This window comes from Mesoplodon mirus, assembly GCF_964341445.2.
Source record: "Mesoplodon mirus genome assembly, chromosome: 20".
In the NCBI taxonomy this organism is placed as follows: domain Eukaryota; kingdom Metazoa; phylum Chordata; class Mammalia; order Artiodactyla; family Ziphiidae; genus Mesoplodon; species Mesoplodon mirus.
This window is the reverse complement of record NC_138996.1, coordinates 40,823,010-40,837,183: the sequence shown is the minus strand read 5'-3', so window position 1 is coordinate 40,837,183 and position 14,174 is coordinate 40,823,010. Positions and strand designations below refer to the sequence as shown.

General features: G+C 38.1%; 1 protein-coding gene across 7 annotated transcripts in view; it reads right to left on the bottom strand.

The window, feature by feature from the left end:
• Nucleotides 1-14,174, bottom strand: part of TENM3 (teneurin transmembrane protein 3) — a 330,131-nt gene that overhangs the window by 62,197 nt on the left and 253,760 nt on the right. For all 7 annotated transcript variants that reach the window (XM_082608816.1, XM_082608817.1, XM_082608818.1 and 4 more), the window contains 5 exons: nt 8,368-8,584; nt 7,241-7,360; nt 5,960-6,221; nt 2,210-2,477; nt 731-874 (listed from right to left, as the gene is read on the bottom strand). In XM_082608816.1, coding sequence (XP_082464942.1) covers nt 731-874; nt 2,210-2,477; nt 5,960-6,221; nt 7,241-7,360; nt 8,368-8,584 — 1,011 coding nt within the window. The remainder of the gene's footprint in view (nt 1-730; nt 875-2,209; nt 2,478-5,959; nt 6,222-7,240; nt 7,361-8,367; nt 8,585-14,174) is intronic.

The following is a 14,174-nucleotide window of genomic DNA, read 5'->3' as shown; positions in this document are numbered from 1 at the left end:
GGGCAGGAGGTGAAGTCAAGTTACCTTAGGATTCTGTCTTTCTAGCAAAGCACCTACACATTATCTGAGATGTAGCCAGCATGTGGGTAAAATGTTAGAAACACAGCGAAGACAACAGAATTTGTTTAATGTAAATAATATTCTTTTTGAGATGAAGCTGGTCACATTTTGCAAATAATTGATCCCTTTTGGTTTGTGAGATCTGACATGTTTTTTCAGAGCATATTTCCTTATAAGGTCTGCAACACATAATACTCTTGATTCTTGCTTTTTTTTCTAGATTAGTTGCAAAGTCAAATGACAGTATATGTAACCCAATTTGAGTGGGAGAAGTTTTTTCCCTCAAATACAGTGTAAGAAGAACTGAAAAATATTCTAGATACTGAGAACAGACTAATTATTTAAGGATTAAGATCCACTAGAAACATTTTGGTAAAGTCACTTGGCATTTTATTTTTTCTTTACTTAAACCCCCCCTCCCTTCATTTTTTGTAAACCTCCCTAAAGCACTTTGGATCAGCTCACTGACTTCCTGGGAAAACTATGCTGGTGACAAGCATATGAACATTGTGAAGCGTATTATGTAGTTCCCACTTTAGGCTTTTATAGTCTTTGAAAATACACTCTTGTCCCCCTACTAATTCTGATCCTACAGCATGCATGGGATAAAATATTGCTGCAATTTAATCAATTTGAAGGTGAGTAATATTATCTGTGAACAAGATCTTACCATTCTGAACGTCCAATACATGATGTTTATTTAATGTCCAACCGCCCATGTTGGAAGCATCTAATTCGTAGCCTTGCAATATGGCAGTCCTTTTCTCCCACAAAGTCAGGTCCAAACATGACTCATATTCATATCCAACCGACACTAGAATCAAAACAAATCACAGTTCATCTTCCCAACCACAGGCAGAAATGGAATTTATTTTATTATTGTGATAAAACTGCTTTTTTCACTGATGTGCTCTGAGACTGTATTTCCACTTATTTGTGAGCAGAGTCTATTTTTATATGAGAAGATTTGATCATATAAAAGGTGTTTTTCTAAAAAATGATCTCCAAATATTATTTTTGTACTGACTTAATAGAATACTAGTATTTTTTTCCCACACCACTTTTTCACAAGGTGTTCACAGCACAAAATGAAGTTCAGATCAGGCAACTGGGTGAATCATTAGATCCAATAAATCAGCTCCAAATGCTGATCAGATGATAACAACTAAAAATAACGTTTGCTATCTGAATAATTAGTGATGTTTAGTTTCCAAGAGTATTAAGTTATGGAAAATATTTATAATAAGTAAGGTTCAATATAGCAAAAAAGATAGGTTATGACACCATATTCATATGTCATCAGGAATGAACAATAAAACTAGCAGTAAATTAATACGAACAAATTACAAATGGAAAACTTCAGAGTTCACAATGAAACGTGGGTTTTAAAATTTAGAACAAAGTAAAGGGAGAAGTGGCAATTATCTAACTGATTTGAACTAATTCCAGCCCAAATTATATATTAATTTCAGAATAAAATGTCTACTATATTTTCAGGTAACAGCTAATAAAACAAAACACATGTTTTCCTTTAGTTTTTGATGTTCTGAGCCTGAGCTTGGAGCTACACTATGCATATCTCAACAGGTCAAACTTTGATTGTATTGTCCAGTCATGCAGTGAAACAACTAGTTTGATGTTTTAAGAATATCATTCCGCTGAATTGACTTCTTCCAGTCAGAAGAGCTGGAATAATTTTTGGGCACAAATGTTGTCTGATGTCATGTTAAAATATCATTATGAGTTGAAACTACACTAGCTGTTAGATACTGAAAATATTTTTAAAAAAAGGATAAGGAAAGCTAACGAAATAAAATTATAAAGGAAAGAAAGAAACAAAAAAAGGAAGGGACACAATAAGGAAAAAAACATGAAAAAAAGGATATGGCAGCCTGAAATCTCATTCAGAACATTCTTCTAAGATATAATTTCAGCCAGAAAAATGGATACTTTCTCCTTTTCATCATATGGAATACATTCCTTTTCCCCATGGTAGGTCTAAACAAACCAGCTTATAACTTTCCTAGGCAACCTTACTGCCTTCCTCTCTGCTTATCCATGGATTTTCACGCGTTACAATGCATTTTATGTTAGTTCTGACTTCAAGACAATGTTTTTGGTTCAGAATATATATTTACATGGGACTTACCAACAGCTTCAGATAGACCATAGACCTTTTGATTATAAGCATCTGTTTTATCCCATATAAAAGTATAGGCCAAGTTCGGTGAGGCAGGAAACCACTTTTGAAAGAGTCTTCCCACTACAGCTACCATCAGATGAACCTTCATTAAATTAAATGGGATAATGGACTGGGTCATGGTGATCTTAAGTACTGACTTATATCCGGCAGCTCTGGAACTCAGGTAGGAAAGCTTCAAATCTGTTCCTGGAATTGTGGTTTCTTCATGGAGTACCTAGGGTTGAAGACAGCAGAAGCTTCAAACGGTGATCATGTACGACTCTTAGGTAACATGCCTTTGACAGAACAGAGCAGAGCAACTAAACTAAGACCCTGAAGAGTCACTATTCATACACACGCATTTGGGATGTCATCTTAGTCAATGATCAAAACTAACTCCTCTGCCAGCCCAAGTTTTCTTCTCCTAAAAGCTTCTTGTCATTTATTCTGAGTTAATCACAGCTCAGGTGCTACTCCTCATACAGGAAATACTGTGACTGCTCCATCAGGCTGACATGCAATGACTCGTTAGTTTACAGTCACTGTGGATTCTCACTAACCCATCTTTCACGCCTATGGCCCTGAAGAATTAGAGCAGACACTTGTAAGACGGTTAGCTCAGCACAGGGATGTGGTCCAGGCCAAAGATCTGGCCCACGCCAGCTGGCTCACTTAGGGATTAAACCTACTCCTAAAGGCAGGACTGATAGCAAAACAGACCAATTCATTTGGGTTCAACTGTAGCAAATTCCATATTCATGTTGGAAGGCAATAGCACATACTCATAATTAGGTAAACACTGAGCTTCGACTCACCACTGATGTTTGATATGATGGTACATGAACTAATATTTTCAAGTTGCGTAAATTTTCCCCCAGAGAACAACTAATGTGTTGTTGAATGCACGCAAAAGACACTCCATATATACTTTTTGAATTGAAATGAGTGTAAAAAGTTAATATAATTACCTGCATAAGAATCACCTCCTTTACAAATTTAAAAAATCATATTCTTAACCCCACAATGTATATGCATCGCTGTGACTTGGTCAACGAATGCCAACAGATTTAACCTGACATATGCAAAATATATTATGCCAAAACATTATTTAAATGTTTTGAAAAATTTATGTTACATTGTATATAAAATCTATCCAAAAAATTCAGATTCTACTTACTAGTGATGCTCCTGTTAGTTTGGTTAATAATAACAGCTCTTCCTAGGCTTACGACATCTATTGTAAAGTGCAAGACTATGTTTAAGAACCTGCCCCAGGAACTCACCACTTTCTCTACTAAGAATTAAATAGCATTCTCAAAGGTTGCCTCATACTGCTCTATGAATATTCATTATTCAGACTTAAAGGACTACTTTTTCGCTTAGAAAAATCTTAGAACAGCGATTCAGTGTTCAGTAGTGTTTCTCCTCCTTCCAGTTCCTCTCACATGAAACGGTTAGGAATGATGTATATCTGTCATACAATTTTTTTTAAAATTTATTTATTTTTGGCTGAGTTGGGTCTTCGTTGCTGTGTGCGGGCTTTCTCTAGTTGCAGCGAGCGGGGGCTGCTCTTCGTTGCGGTGGGCGGGCTTCTCATTGCAGTGGCTTCTCTTGTTGCAGAGCACAGGCTCTAGGCACACGGGCTTCAGTAGTTGTGTCACGTGGGCTCAGTAGTTGTGGCTCACGGGCTCAGTAGTTGTGGCTCGTGGGCTCTAGAGCACAGGCTCAGTAGTTGTGGCTCGCGGGCTCTAGAGCGCAGGCTCAGTAGTTGTGGCGCACAGGCTTAGTTGCTCTGCAGCATGTGGGATCTTCCTGGACCAGGGCTCGAACCAGTGTCCCCTGCATTGGCAGGTGGACTCCCAACCATTGCACCACCAGGGAAGCCCTGTCATACAAATTTTAATAACTTAAGTAGAACCCACGCTACTGAGGGTATAGCTGTCACTTTCAATATAAACAATCACGCAGTTGGAAGTAGCACAAAAGAAGGGGCTAAACAAACTTCCATTCGGCCTGTGAGTCAGTGTTGGCATGAAGCGGGATTGATGCAATCTAGCAGATGAAGAAGGCATTGCTATTCTGTAACAGACACACCAATTTATTACAGTTGGCATTTTCCTTACCAACCATATGCTGACTGAATTCAGACACAGACTGTCTTAAGCAAAATAGTTTATGAAGATACAGAAACTTCCTAGAGCTCTATTAGACTCAGGGAAACCCTTACATTTAAGATTGACAGTACTTTTGTAGGACTGTAGGGCACAGGGTGAATCATCTGAACAGAACTCACTGTTCTGTATCATTGGGGTGAAATACCAGTGGGTTAGTTTGAAAAATAGATTTTGTGACTCTTGAATGGCCCTGAAAATATAAGAGATTGAAACCTCAGGTACATAATTTACTTCCTCTTAATTTATTTCCAGAATAATTTCACATAAATTTGATAGGTTTTCCATAGGTAAGGCAGTCTTTCATGAATATATATTTCTGTGGTCTTCTAGGAGTTACTTTGTATTTCAAACTATCATGTGTTATTCCTAATTTTAATAACTGATTACTGTCTTTGTCATCATTAGCCTATTTCCCTGGAACAAATATCTGCAATTTAGTTCATTAAAACGTGTTTCTCCTAGGTAATTTAATTTGACCATATTTTTTGCATTAGTGGGAAAAGTAAATCCAGCCTGAGAGGAAAAACCAGCCATTAAGCCAATTTTTGCCAGCTGCATGATCTGTAAGCTCCATCCTTGACTTGGTTAAACACGCGGAAACTACGGCCTCCCAGTTCTACCTTCCACATCTGTCTAATCCATTCCCTCTTCTTCATTTCCACAACCATTATGATGGGTGGGCCCTCTGCCTCCGGGTGCTGGATCTGTATGGAAGTACAGTGAATACTGTTCTGTTCACTGATCTGTCTCCTTCGATTATTTTATGCATTTTGTCACTTGAGTTAGCATTAAAGAAGTGCTGAAAAATCTACATTGGCCCCCTGGTTCCATGTCATCTAAAGAATTCAAGGTATCCATTGTATGGTATTTCTGGGCCATTCATAACCTGGCCCCAGTCTTTCCCCATGAGTGTCCTACACCTTTAAATTGCTCACCAGTTTTTATACAACAGCATTTGTTTTTACCATGATGCTGTTGCTCACACATTTTCTTCTATCTGGAATATCCTTTCCCCCTTTGAAGGCCAGCCTCTTCAGTGATGTTTTCCTTGGCTTCCTTAGGAACTGACCTCTCTTTTGAACTTCCATAGTTCTTCATTCAAATCTTCATCACATGTAGAATGGCTTACAATAATCATTAAGCAGTAAAATATCGAGAGTAATGACCAAGTACAGTAGCACTTGGTACAATGTCAGTCAGGAGGTCAGGTACAGGCACTAAAACCTTCTTCCAATGAATGAATACATGAGCAAAGACATTATTAGCTGTTGAGCTTAAGCTGTTTTCCCATTTGGCTACAATTAATAGACAGATACAGATATAACTTGAGGAAAAAGTATTTTTAATAGATCTTTAAGGAATAACTAGATATCCTACTATAGAAATACCTATTCTTGTACATACACACACCACATTCTATATGTCATTCTATAGAATTATTTAGGATAGCACTGGAATTCTGTAATCCTGTAAAAACATTCTTTGGAAACCCCATGATCTGAAAATGGTTTATTTAAAAGCAATGCCTGCTAGAATATCCTACCTGTGTCTCGGGAATAATGGGACTGTCTTCAGGAGACGATCTAAAGAAGGTGGATAAAGGTGACGACACAATGATAGGATTCGGCCTCACGAAGCCACTTAGATCACAGCTGGGAATGTCATTCTCCTCTTTCTTCATGACTAGGGTATCCATCACATAAAAGACATTCCATGGAATCCACACAGTATGATACTGAGTGAGGAACGGGGATCGTTCAAATACCAAAGTTAGAGAAGCCCCACCATTCGCCACCAAGTCAAACCTAAGAAAAAACAAGACGTGCTTAGTGAACTATCTGGATCTCACGTAACTCCAGACACTCACCTCCCCAAATCAATAAGCTTTATAAAGAAAAAACTTCTTCTCCCAATGTTTATATGAAATAGTTTCAAATCTACAGGAATATTAAAAGAATTATACAATGACCATCCATACGCCCTTAACTTAGATTTACTAATTTATTAACATTTTTCCAAATTTGCTTTATCTATCTACCTATCTACTCCTTTTCCAGAACCATCTGAGCTTAAGTTGTAGATATTACAAAATCTCACTTTCAAATATTTCAACATGAATCTTCTAAGACGAAGAACATTCTCCTATAAAACCACAACACCATTATTATGCCTTAGGAAATAAAATCAACTTTTTTTTTTTTTTTTTGTAGTACACGGGCCTCTCACTGTTGTGGCCTCTCCCGTTGCGGAGCACAGGCTCCGGATGTGCAGGCTCAGCGGCCATGGCTCACGGGCCCAGCTGCTCCGTGGCACGTGGGATCTTCCCGGACCGGGGCACGAACCCGTGTCCCCTGCATCGGCAGGCAGACTCTCAACCACTGCACCACCAGGGAAGCCCTAAAATCAACTTTTAAAGACCTATATGAGTATATAACTTTAAATTTCTGCCACCATATACTGTCACAGATTTCTGGAGTCTAAAAGTTGTTGCATTTCCATATTAGAAGGGACAATAAAACATGCTGGGTGATACAAGCATGCCTAGTTTTTATTATTATTATTATTTTTGCAGTACGCAGGCCTCTCACTGTTGTGGCCTCTCCCGCTGCGGAGCACAGGCTCTGGACGCACAGGCTCAGCAGCCATGGCTCACGGGCCCAGCCACTCCGCGGCATGTGGGATCTTCCCGGACCGGGGCACGAACCCGTGTCCCCTGCATCGGCAGGTGGACTCTCAACCACTGTGCCACCAGGGAAGCCCAAGCATGCCTAGTTTTTATACTTAAAATACTTCAAACAGAGACAGGGTGTTGGGATTAACGTACATTCCATCCTGGCGGGTAATAGTATATCCATATTCTGGGTAATGGAAAAATGAGACATTCACTCCAATAAGTGGCGTTCCATCAGCAGTTAGTACTTGGCCTCTGATGACGGATGCAAGGCTGTGGGAAAAGTAGAAGAACTAGAATGAACATTTGTCTTTTCAGGCCAACATTATCATGATGTAGAGATAATTCAATCTAAGGATAAAATAACACTATTGCATGCACTTGTATTCACAGAAACCAGACCTGAAATACTCCCAAGACAATGTTCCTTCTAATTCATTGTAATCCACATTCTCGAAATGTCTGGTGTTTACCTGGTGTTTTAATTCATTGCAATCTGGATTTTGGAGAGTTATGAAGACCAATAATTTAGAGATGAATTTTTAAAATTATAAGCTGCACTTTTTTCATGTCATATACCTGGTGTTTGCATGAAGGAAAGTATACTTTCCAATTAATTCCAAGGCAATTGGGAAATCTACAGGGACCAAAAAGTACAAGGTTTAAGGGGGCAATAAGGAACATTTGTGAAACAACTTTTAATCAACTGCTGGGTCTAACTGCATTAATGCTATTAAACTGCTGCAGAACCGGAAGTTCTGGTGTAAATCATCTTCTTTTGCTCAGTGAGACAAAAGACACCTGCTTTCACTTACTGGTTTATTTTTGGGTCATTACTGCTCTGCAAAGCACCAGTCCAACAGCTTATGCAATCTTACTGCCATGCCGTTAGCAGTTCCATTACATTATTTCATAATTTATATTATTTAGTGAGCTCAGCTTAAAAAAAGTGCACTTCTGTTTTGCCTTTTGGAGTCTTTTCATTGCTTCTTTTGAAACATTTCCAACTGTGCTAACAAACATCAACTAGTTAAATGAAGATTTACTGACTCCTTAATGGGATGTCCTGTTATGTTTCAGGTGCTGAAATTGACAAAGTATGGGAACTATGTCAAAAATGCTTGAAATGCGAAGGTTGGTGAAGGATGTGCCAAACGAGGAGAAACTGCCTTTTAAAGAAAGCACTTTCCTCAAACTCACAGGCATCAGTATTTCATATGGAGGGCTTCTCACTGATGATAATATCACTACAAGTCTATGTAAGGAAACGCTGCACTGACCTCTTATTGAAAGGACTGTCTCCAGGTATGACATGGGTGCTATCAGATCCGATGAGAAAACTGATTCGGTCATAGAAGGGTTTGGCAGCTTGCTGAGATGGTGATTGTAAGCTTTGGCTGATGATATCCTGGGGATCAGGTAATCCACGACAGTAGGGCTGATTTTGGCAGGAACTCTGTAAACAGCAGTCAGGATCCATGCAGTCAATGAGTCCATCTGTAGATAGAAATGTAAACCAGTAAGAGAACTCCTCTTTTTCTGCCGTGATGTAGAGTACGTTTTGTTTGTTGACTGGCTTTTTTCACATCAAATGATTCGCTCCCCCTAACTGATAGTAATTTCGAGGAGGCATACTTTTTGAAACCAAATGAAATACAATACCTGCAGTTGATTTCATAGACAGTAAATGTTTGGATTGGAGATGGCTGAAAAAAAATCATATAATGTTGATTCTGAGTAAAAAATAAAAAAATGACTGTTTAGAACAATCTATCACATGCAGACCTCATTTTATTGCTCTTCACAGATACTGAGTTTTTTACAAATCGGAGGTTTGTGGCAACCCCGTGTGGAGCAAGGCTATCGGCGCCATTTTCCCAACAGCATTTGCTCACTTCGTGTCTCTGTTACATTTTTGTATTTCTCGTGATACTCCACTTTTGCATTATATTTGTGATGGTCACCTGTGATCACTGAGCTCTGATGTTACTATCGTAACTGTTTTGAGGTGCCACGAACTGTGCCCACACACAACGGCGGACTTAAGTGATAAATACTGTGTGTGTTCAGACTGCTCCGCTAACCGGCTATTCCCCCATCTAAAATTTGGGAAAAGGTCAGAACATGAAAGTCCGTGAAATACATATACAGAGTAACATATAATGAATGAGATTAGCCAACCACCTTTCAAGGAAATCATTTTCCCAGGGATGGTAAAGTGTGTTCCATATAAAATTAAGGCATTGCTCATATTTTAAACAGGAACCTGAGCTCTTAATACACGTCCTTTAAAATGCAGATGTTAATAAAAATGTGGCTAATGTAAATAAGCCATAATATTAGAAATGATAAGAAACTTATCACTAAAAATTGACCTACACTGTTGGTGACTAACAAGAGTAATGGGTAGAATCTTCCAGAGCATTCTACAGGAATATCAGAAGGAAACTACATTCAATGGCCCGTGTAAGAATTTTGTTTGAAACATTTAAACCATCCCATTAGCAGATAAGAGTCAGGTTATGATGGTTGATGACATTATCCTTTAAGGTCATTTTTCAGTGACCAGTTGATACATGAATTTTGATCTGCTTGGCAATTTCATTTCTCAGTATAGATTAATAAAAACATTAGTTTCCGAAGACTTTAATTACCTTTGGGAGAACAGACAAAAAATCATTATAAAATCTTCACACCTAAGTTTTAGGTCTTGGTGTGACCCTATCATGGCAAACTCAGCTGAAAATATCTAGCTGACCTATATATTTTATTTACACAAGTGTTTTGAAATAACTTTTATTTTTTAAAAAAACCACACTAGTCACTTTTTTCTTTTTGCTTTAGGCTACTCTTATTAATAGAACATAAGCTTACCCATTCATTATCTGACAGCAAACTGAGACAAAAGAAAACAGACTAAATTGAATTATATTGCCCAGTCTAGAATTAGGTCAACAACACAGATGAGGTAAGAAACAGGAGATGAGGGGCCTGGTTCCCACCTGGAGAATGTTGTCAACACTTGGGGTTTCTCCTAACACTCATTTCCCCTTCTTTGTGCAACAGCTCTGAACTTTCATTTGGGTACCCAGTTCTCCCCAACTCTCAGTCTATGTGCATATTTCCCTTTGTGCTTGGTTCAGAAATGCACATGTGACCTAACTTGTCAAACCAGATTGAATTTCAGGAACTATCTAAAAAGCAATCCTGCCCCATCAGCTCCCATCCCCCCAGGCTTGGAGCTGTAAGGCTGTGAGGCCAGGGTTGCTGCATCCCTCTTGCTGCCACTACAGCAGAACCTGTCTGGGAGCGGAGCCATCCCAGAAGAGGCAAAGTCAAGAGCTGGAGACCTAAGACAATAGGTCATAGTGACATCTTTGGGGCTTTTGCAATAAGCTGAACCTGATCTCCTGAGCTTTTCAGCTCTAGAAGCTAAAGCATTGCCTTCTTCCTTAAGCCTGTTTGGGTTGGCCTTTCTGTCACTTGAAACTGAAAGAGATGCAGTTTATCCAGAGACATTAACTAAAAATCTCACTATTTCCCTTATAGTTGAAAAAAAAAGGCTTAATACGCAAATATTGGAATTAAATGTATGGTGTTGGACTCTTTTTACTATTTTAACTTTTTGACACCATAATTTGACATGAAAATGTATGAGTCAGAATTTCTGATAAGTAGATCTTATTACATAGCTTTTTTATTATAGCTACATTTTCATGTAGATGTCTGTTATATTTCTAAAAAATGGGTTAATTACTTGAAACTGTATATTTATTCTTTGACAAAAATTTAAAATCATGTTTAAGAAAGTCAAATGAAACTGAGCTTTGAAATTTCATAGAAATTTATCAAAATATTGCTTTCTTAGCCAAAAGGCCACAAAGATGAAAAATGTCTAAATATTCCTCAATATTTCTAGTGGAAGAAAGATGAAACTATGATAGAGGCTTATTTTTCAAGAGGATATGTTATAATAATGCAATATATTGCATTTTTCTCCATCTGTCTCAAAGAAATAGAAGCATAGTTATGAAGATTCAGATTTTTAAAATCATAGATGGTTGACCTATTGCCCCTAAATCATTTTTAGCTTCAAAAAACAACTTAAAAAACCCCTTTCATTAACAATTCATGATCATATGTTGAGACTTCATGAGGAATCTTTAATCTGTTTTATGATGTATCTAAGAGCTCTGACTCCATGGATTTAGAATGGGGTGTGCATATGCTCGGGAGAGTAATTCCACACAAATATTTTAAATTCTTACAGGATTTTCCCTTACGTTCATTTTTTAACATAAGTAGAAACTACTTAATAGTGAAAGTACTTCCAAACATTATATTTTATCTCCATTAATCTGGTAAATTAAGGGTTAAATTCCCCCCCGCCTTTGTCCCCCATAATATCCCCACAGTGTCTTCCTTTAGGCACTATATGGTACAGCTGGCCAAAGAGGAATGCTCAAATTTCATCATTCATCTTTGTTAGTTTATAAAAAGCAAACATGCATCTGGCATGTAGTCTGCAGGTCATAGAACTGCATGAGATTGACACCTTCTGAACTAATCAGTTGGGAATGCATTTTTACAAGCCTCTCTGCTAACATCAATCAGAGAAAGAACTCATTTTCAACAGCCGAGTTGCAGGGACACACAGTTTGTTATTTTTCTGCAGAGTTTATCAGTAACTTGCCCAAGCAAGTGACGGATGGTTATGAATCTGGCTTCCTATAACTCAAGAAAACATTTTTCATTCTTTGTCTATACTCACGTGGCTAGGGCCATCTAGTAAAACTAAGCTGATTACCCACTTGCCCAAATGTATACGGTAGTAAAAGTGACTTCGTGGAAGAGCTTCTCAAAATCATCAACGTTCCATTTTAGTCTCAGGAATATTAGGTCGGCTTAAATTGAGATTGGTGTGGAAGCCTTAGCTAATAGAATTAATCGTAAAAAAATCTAAAGAAAATCAGAACCGTTCAAAACCCACTGAATAACAAGTCCAATGATCAGTTAAGAGCCCCTCTTTCTCCTGGTTAGGCTCTGCAAGGTAAGTGGTCCTTTGATACAGACAATCTAGAGTATATGCTTCCTTCCACTTAATCCTCGATGTTATTGCCCTGTTATCATTTCAAAACATGGTCTCATCTTTCTTAACCCTTCCGTTGGTTTGTAACAGTGGCTGGCAAACTTATTTCGCAAAGGGCCAGATAAAAAATATTTTAGACTTTGTGGACCATATAGTCCCTGCTACAAGTATTTAACTCTGCCTTTAGAGCTCTAAAGCAGCCAGAGACAATATGGAAATGAGTGGGTGTGACTGTGTCTCAATAAAACTTTATTTACAAAAACAAGCTTTGGCCCAGGGGTAATAGTTTGCCAATCGCTAGTCTTGCTTTAAAGTTTCTACCCTGCCCTATTTCCTTATAGTCTTTAAATCATTCTTGATTTTTTTTCTGGCAAATGTAATGCCTATTTTGCTAGATAATTAAAATGTCTGACTCCATCTTTCCTAGTTTACCCTCTATGCTGGCTTTGATCTGCCTCTGTCTTTTAAGCAGCTATGGATATTTTAACTTGTTTTCTAAAACCCTGACATACTGACTGGATAAACAGTCATGAATTTCCTTTGATGAATTTTCATCTTTACTCAAAAGATAATTAATTAATGCCCACTGCCCTTCCCCACAGTATTTGGAAGCCCCTCCCCTGCCTTCAACTTGGAGGTAGAGGTAGAAATTCTCATGCAGTATTTTATCTGTGGATTTTAGAATTTTCAGAGTGTACGGGTAGACCTTTTGTTTCTCTTTTAAGTCACCATTCTGTACCATGCGTGAAACTCATTTATTACTGAACTGGGGTCATGTTTGGTTTTCTATATCTTCTTGGTTTGCCTACAGCAGAGCTTTCTTGGTGGCTTTATTCTCTTTATGTTCACAACATTTCAAGGCTAATGACTCCAGGCTGATCATTCTCCTGAACTCCAAATCCACAACCGATCTTCTAGGTATTTCCACTTGGATATTACACGGGCATTGAAAGCTTAACACGTCTAAAACACAACAAATAGGATCTTCTCTGAACACTCGCTTCCTCTGCATTTCCTATTTCAAGGAATGGTTCCACCATCCACTCACCCAGTTTCTCAAAGCAGAAACCTGAATGTCAACCTTGATTCTTCTCCCTTTTTCTCTGCACCTAATCAATGACCAGATCCTCCTTTTCTCCACCCCAAACATCTCTTGAATCAGTCTATTTCTTTCCATTTCACTGAAACGACCGTTTAGACCACCATGGTCCCTTCTTGACAAGATCTCAACAAGGGCTTGGTTTCCCAGGCGGCAGTCTTGTCCTAGCTATTCATTCTCAACACTTAAATCTGAGTAATCTTGGTAGAAATCAAATGTGGTTATTTCACTTCTCTAGCTAAAATACTTCCTTTAACTGGTCCCTGCTGCTTTCTGAGTAGTTAGAACTCCTTAACCTGGCTTACAAAACCTTTGTGATTATTATTTCCTCTGCCGGGAGACTTCTCACCTGCTCTCTTATCCCCCTCCTCAATTCCTTTAGCAATCAGCTCAGACAATGGTCTCACGAAGTTCCTTGAGGGCTAATCTAGTTCACTGTTGTAGCACCAGAATTTAGGACACATACTTCTTGGCACCAAGTACGCATCCAATAATTTTGCTGAATGAAGGTGAAGAATCAATTCAGTTCCTAGAGATTATGAGATCTAAACAGGTCAAAATGATGTCTTAAAAGCACAGCAGAGACACGTGCTGATTTTCTTTCATCACCTTTTTCCTGCCCTCAGACACTATGCTAATCCTTGAATTCCTGTTTCTATTTTTACTCTAATAGGCATCTTTACATGTTCTTGATGAATTGGACATTAAGCAATCCATACAATTACAAAAAGTATTAGAAGAAATTATAGGAAATATTACACATAAGTACAACTTATGTACGTACTTATAAAGACACACAACCCAGAATTCATGAAGGAAAAGTTAAACCTTATAAACATTTACCTTATAAAAGTTTATCGTTTGAAAATTTCCGCATGATGAAAGACACCATAAACAAA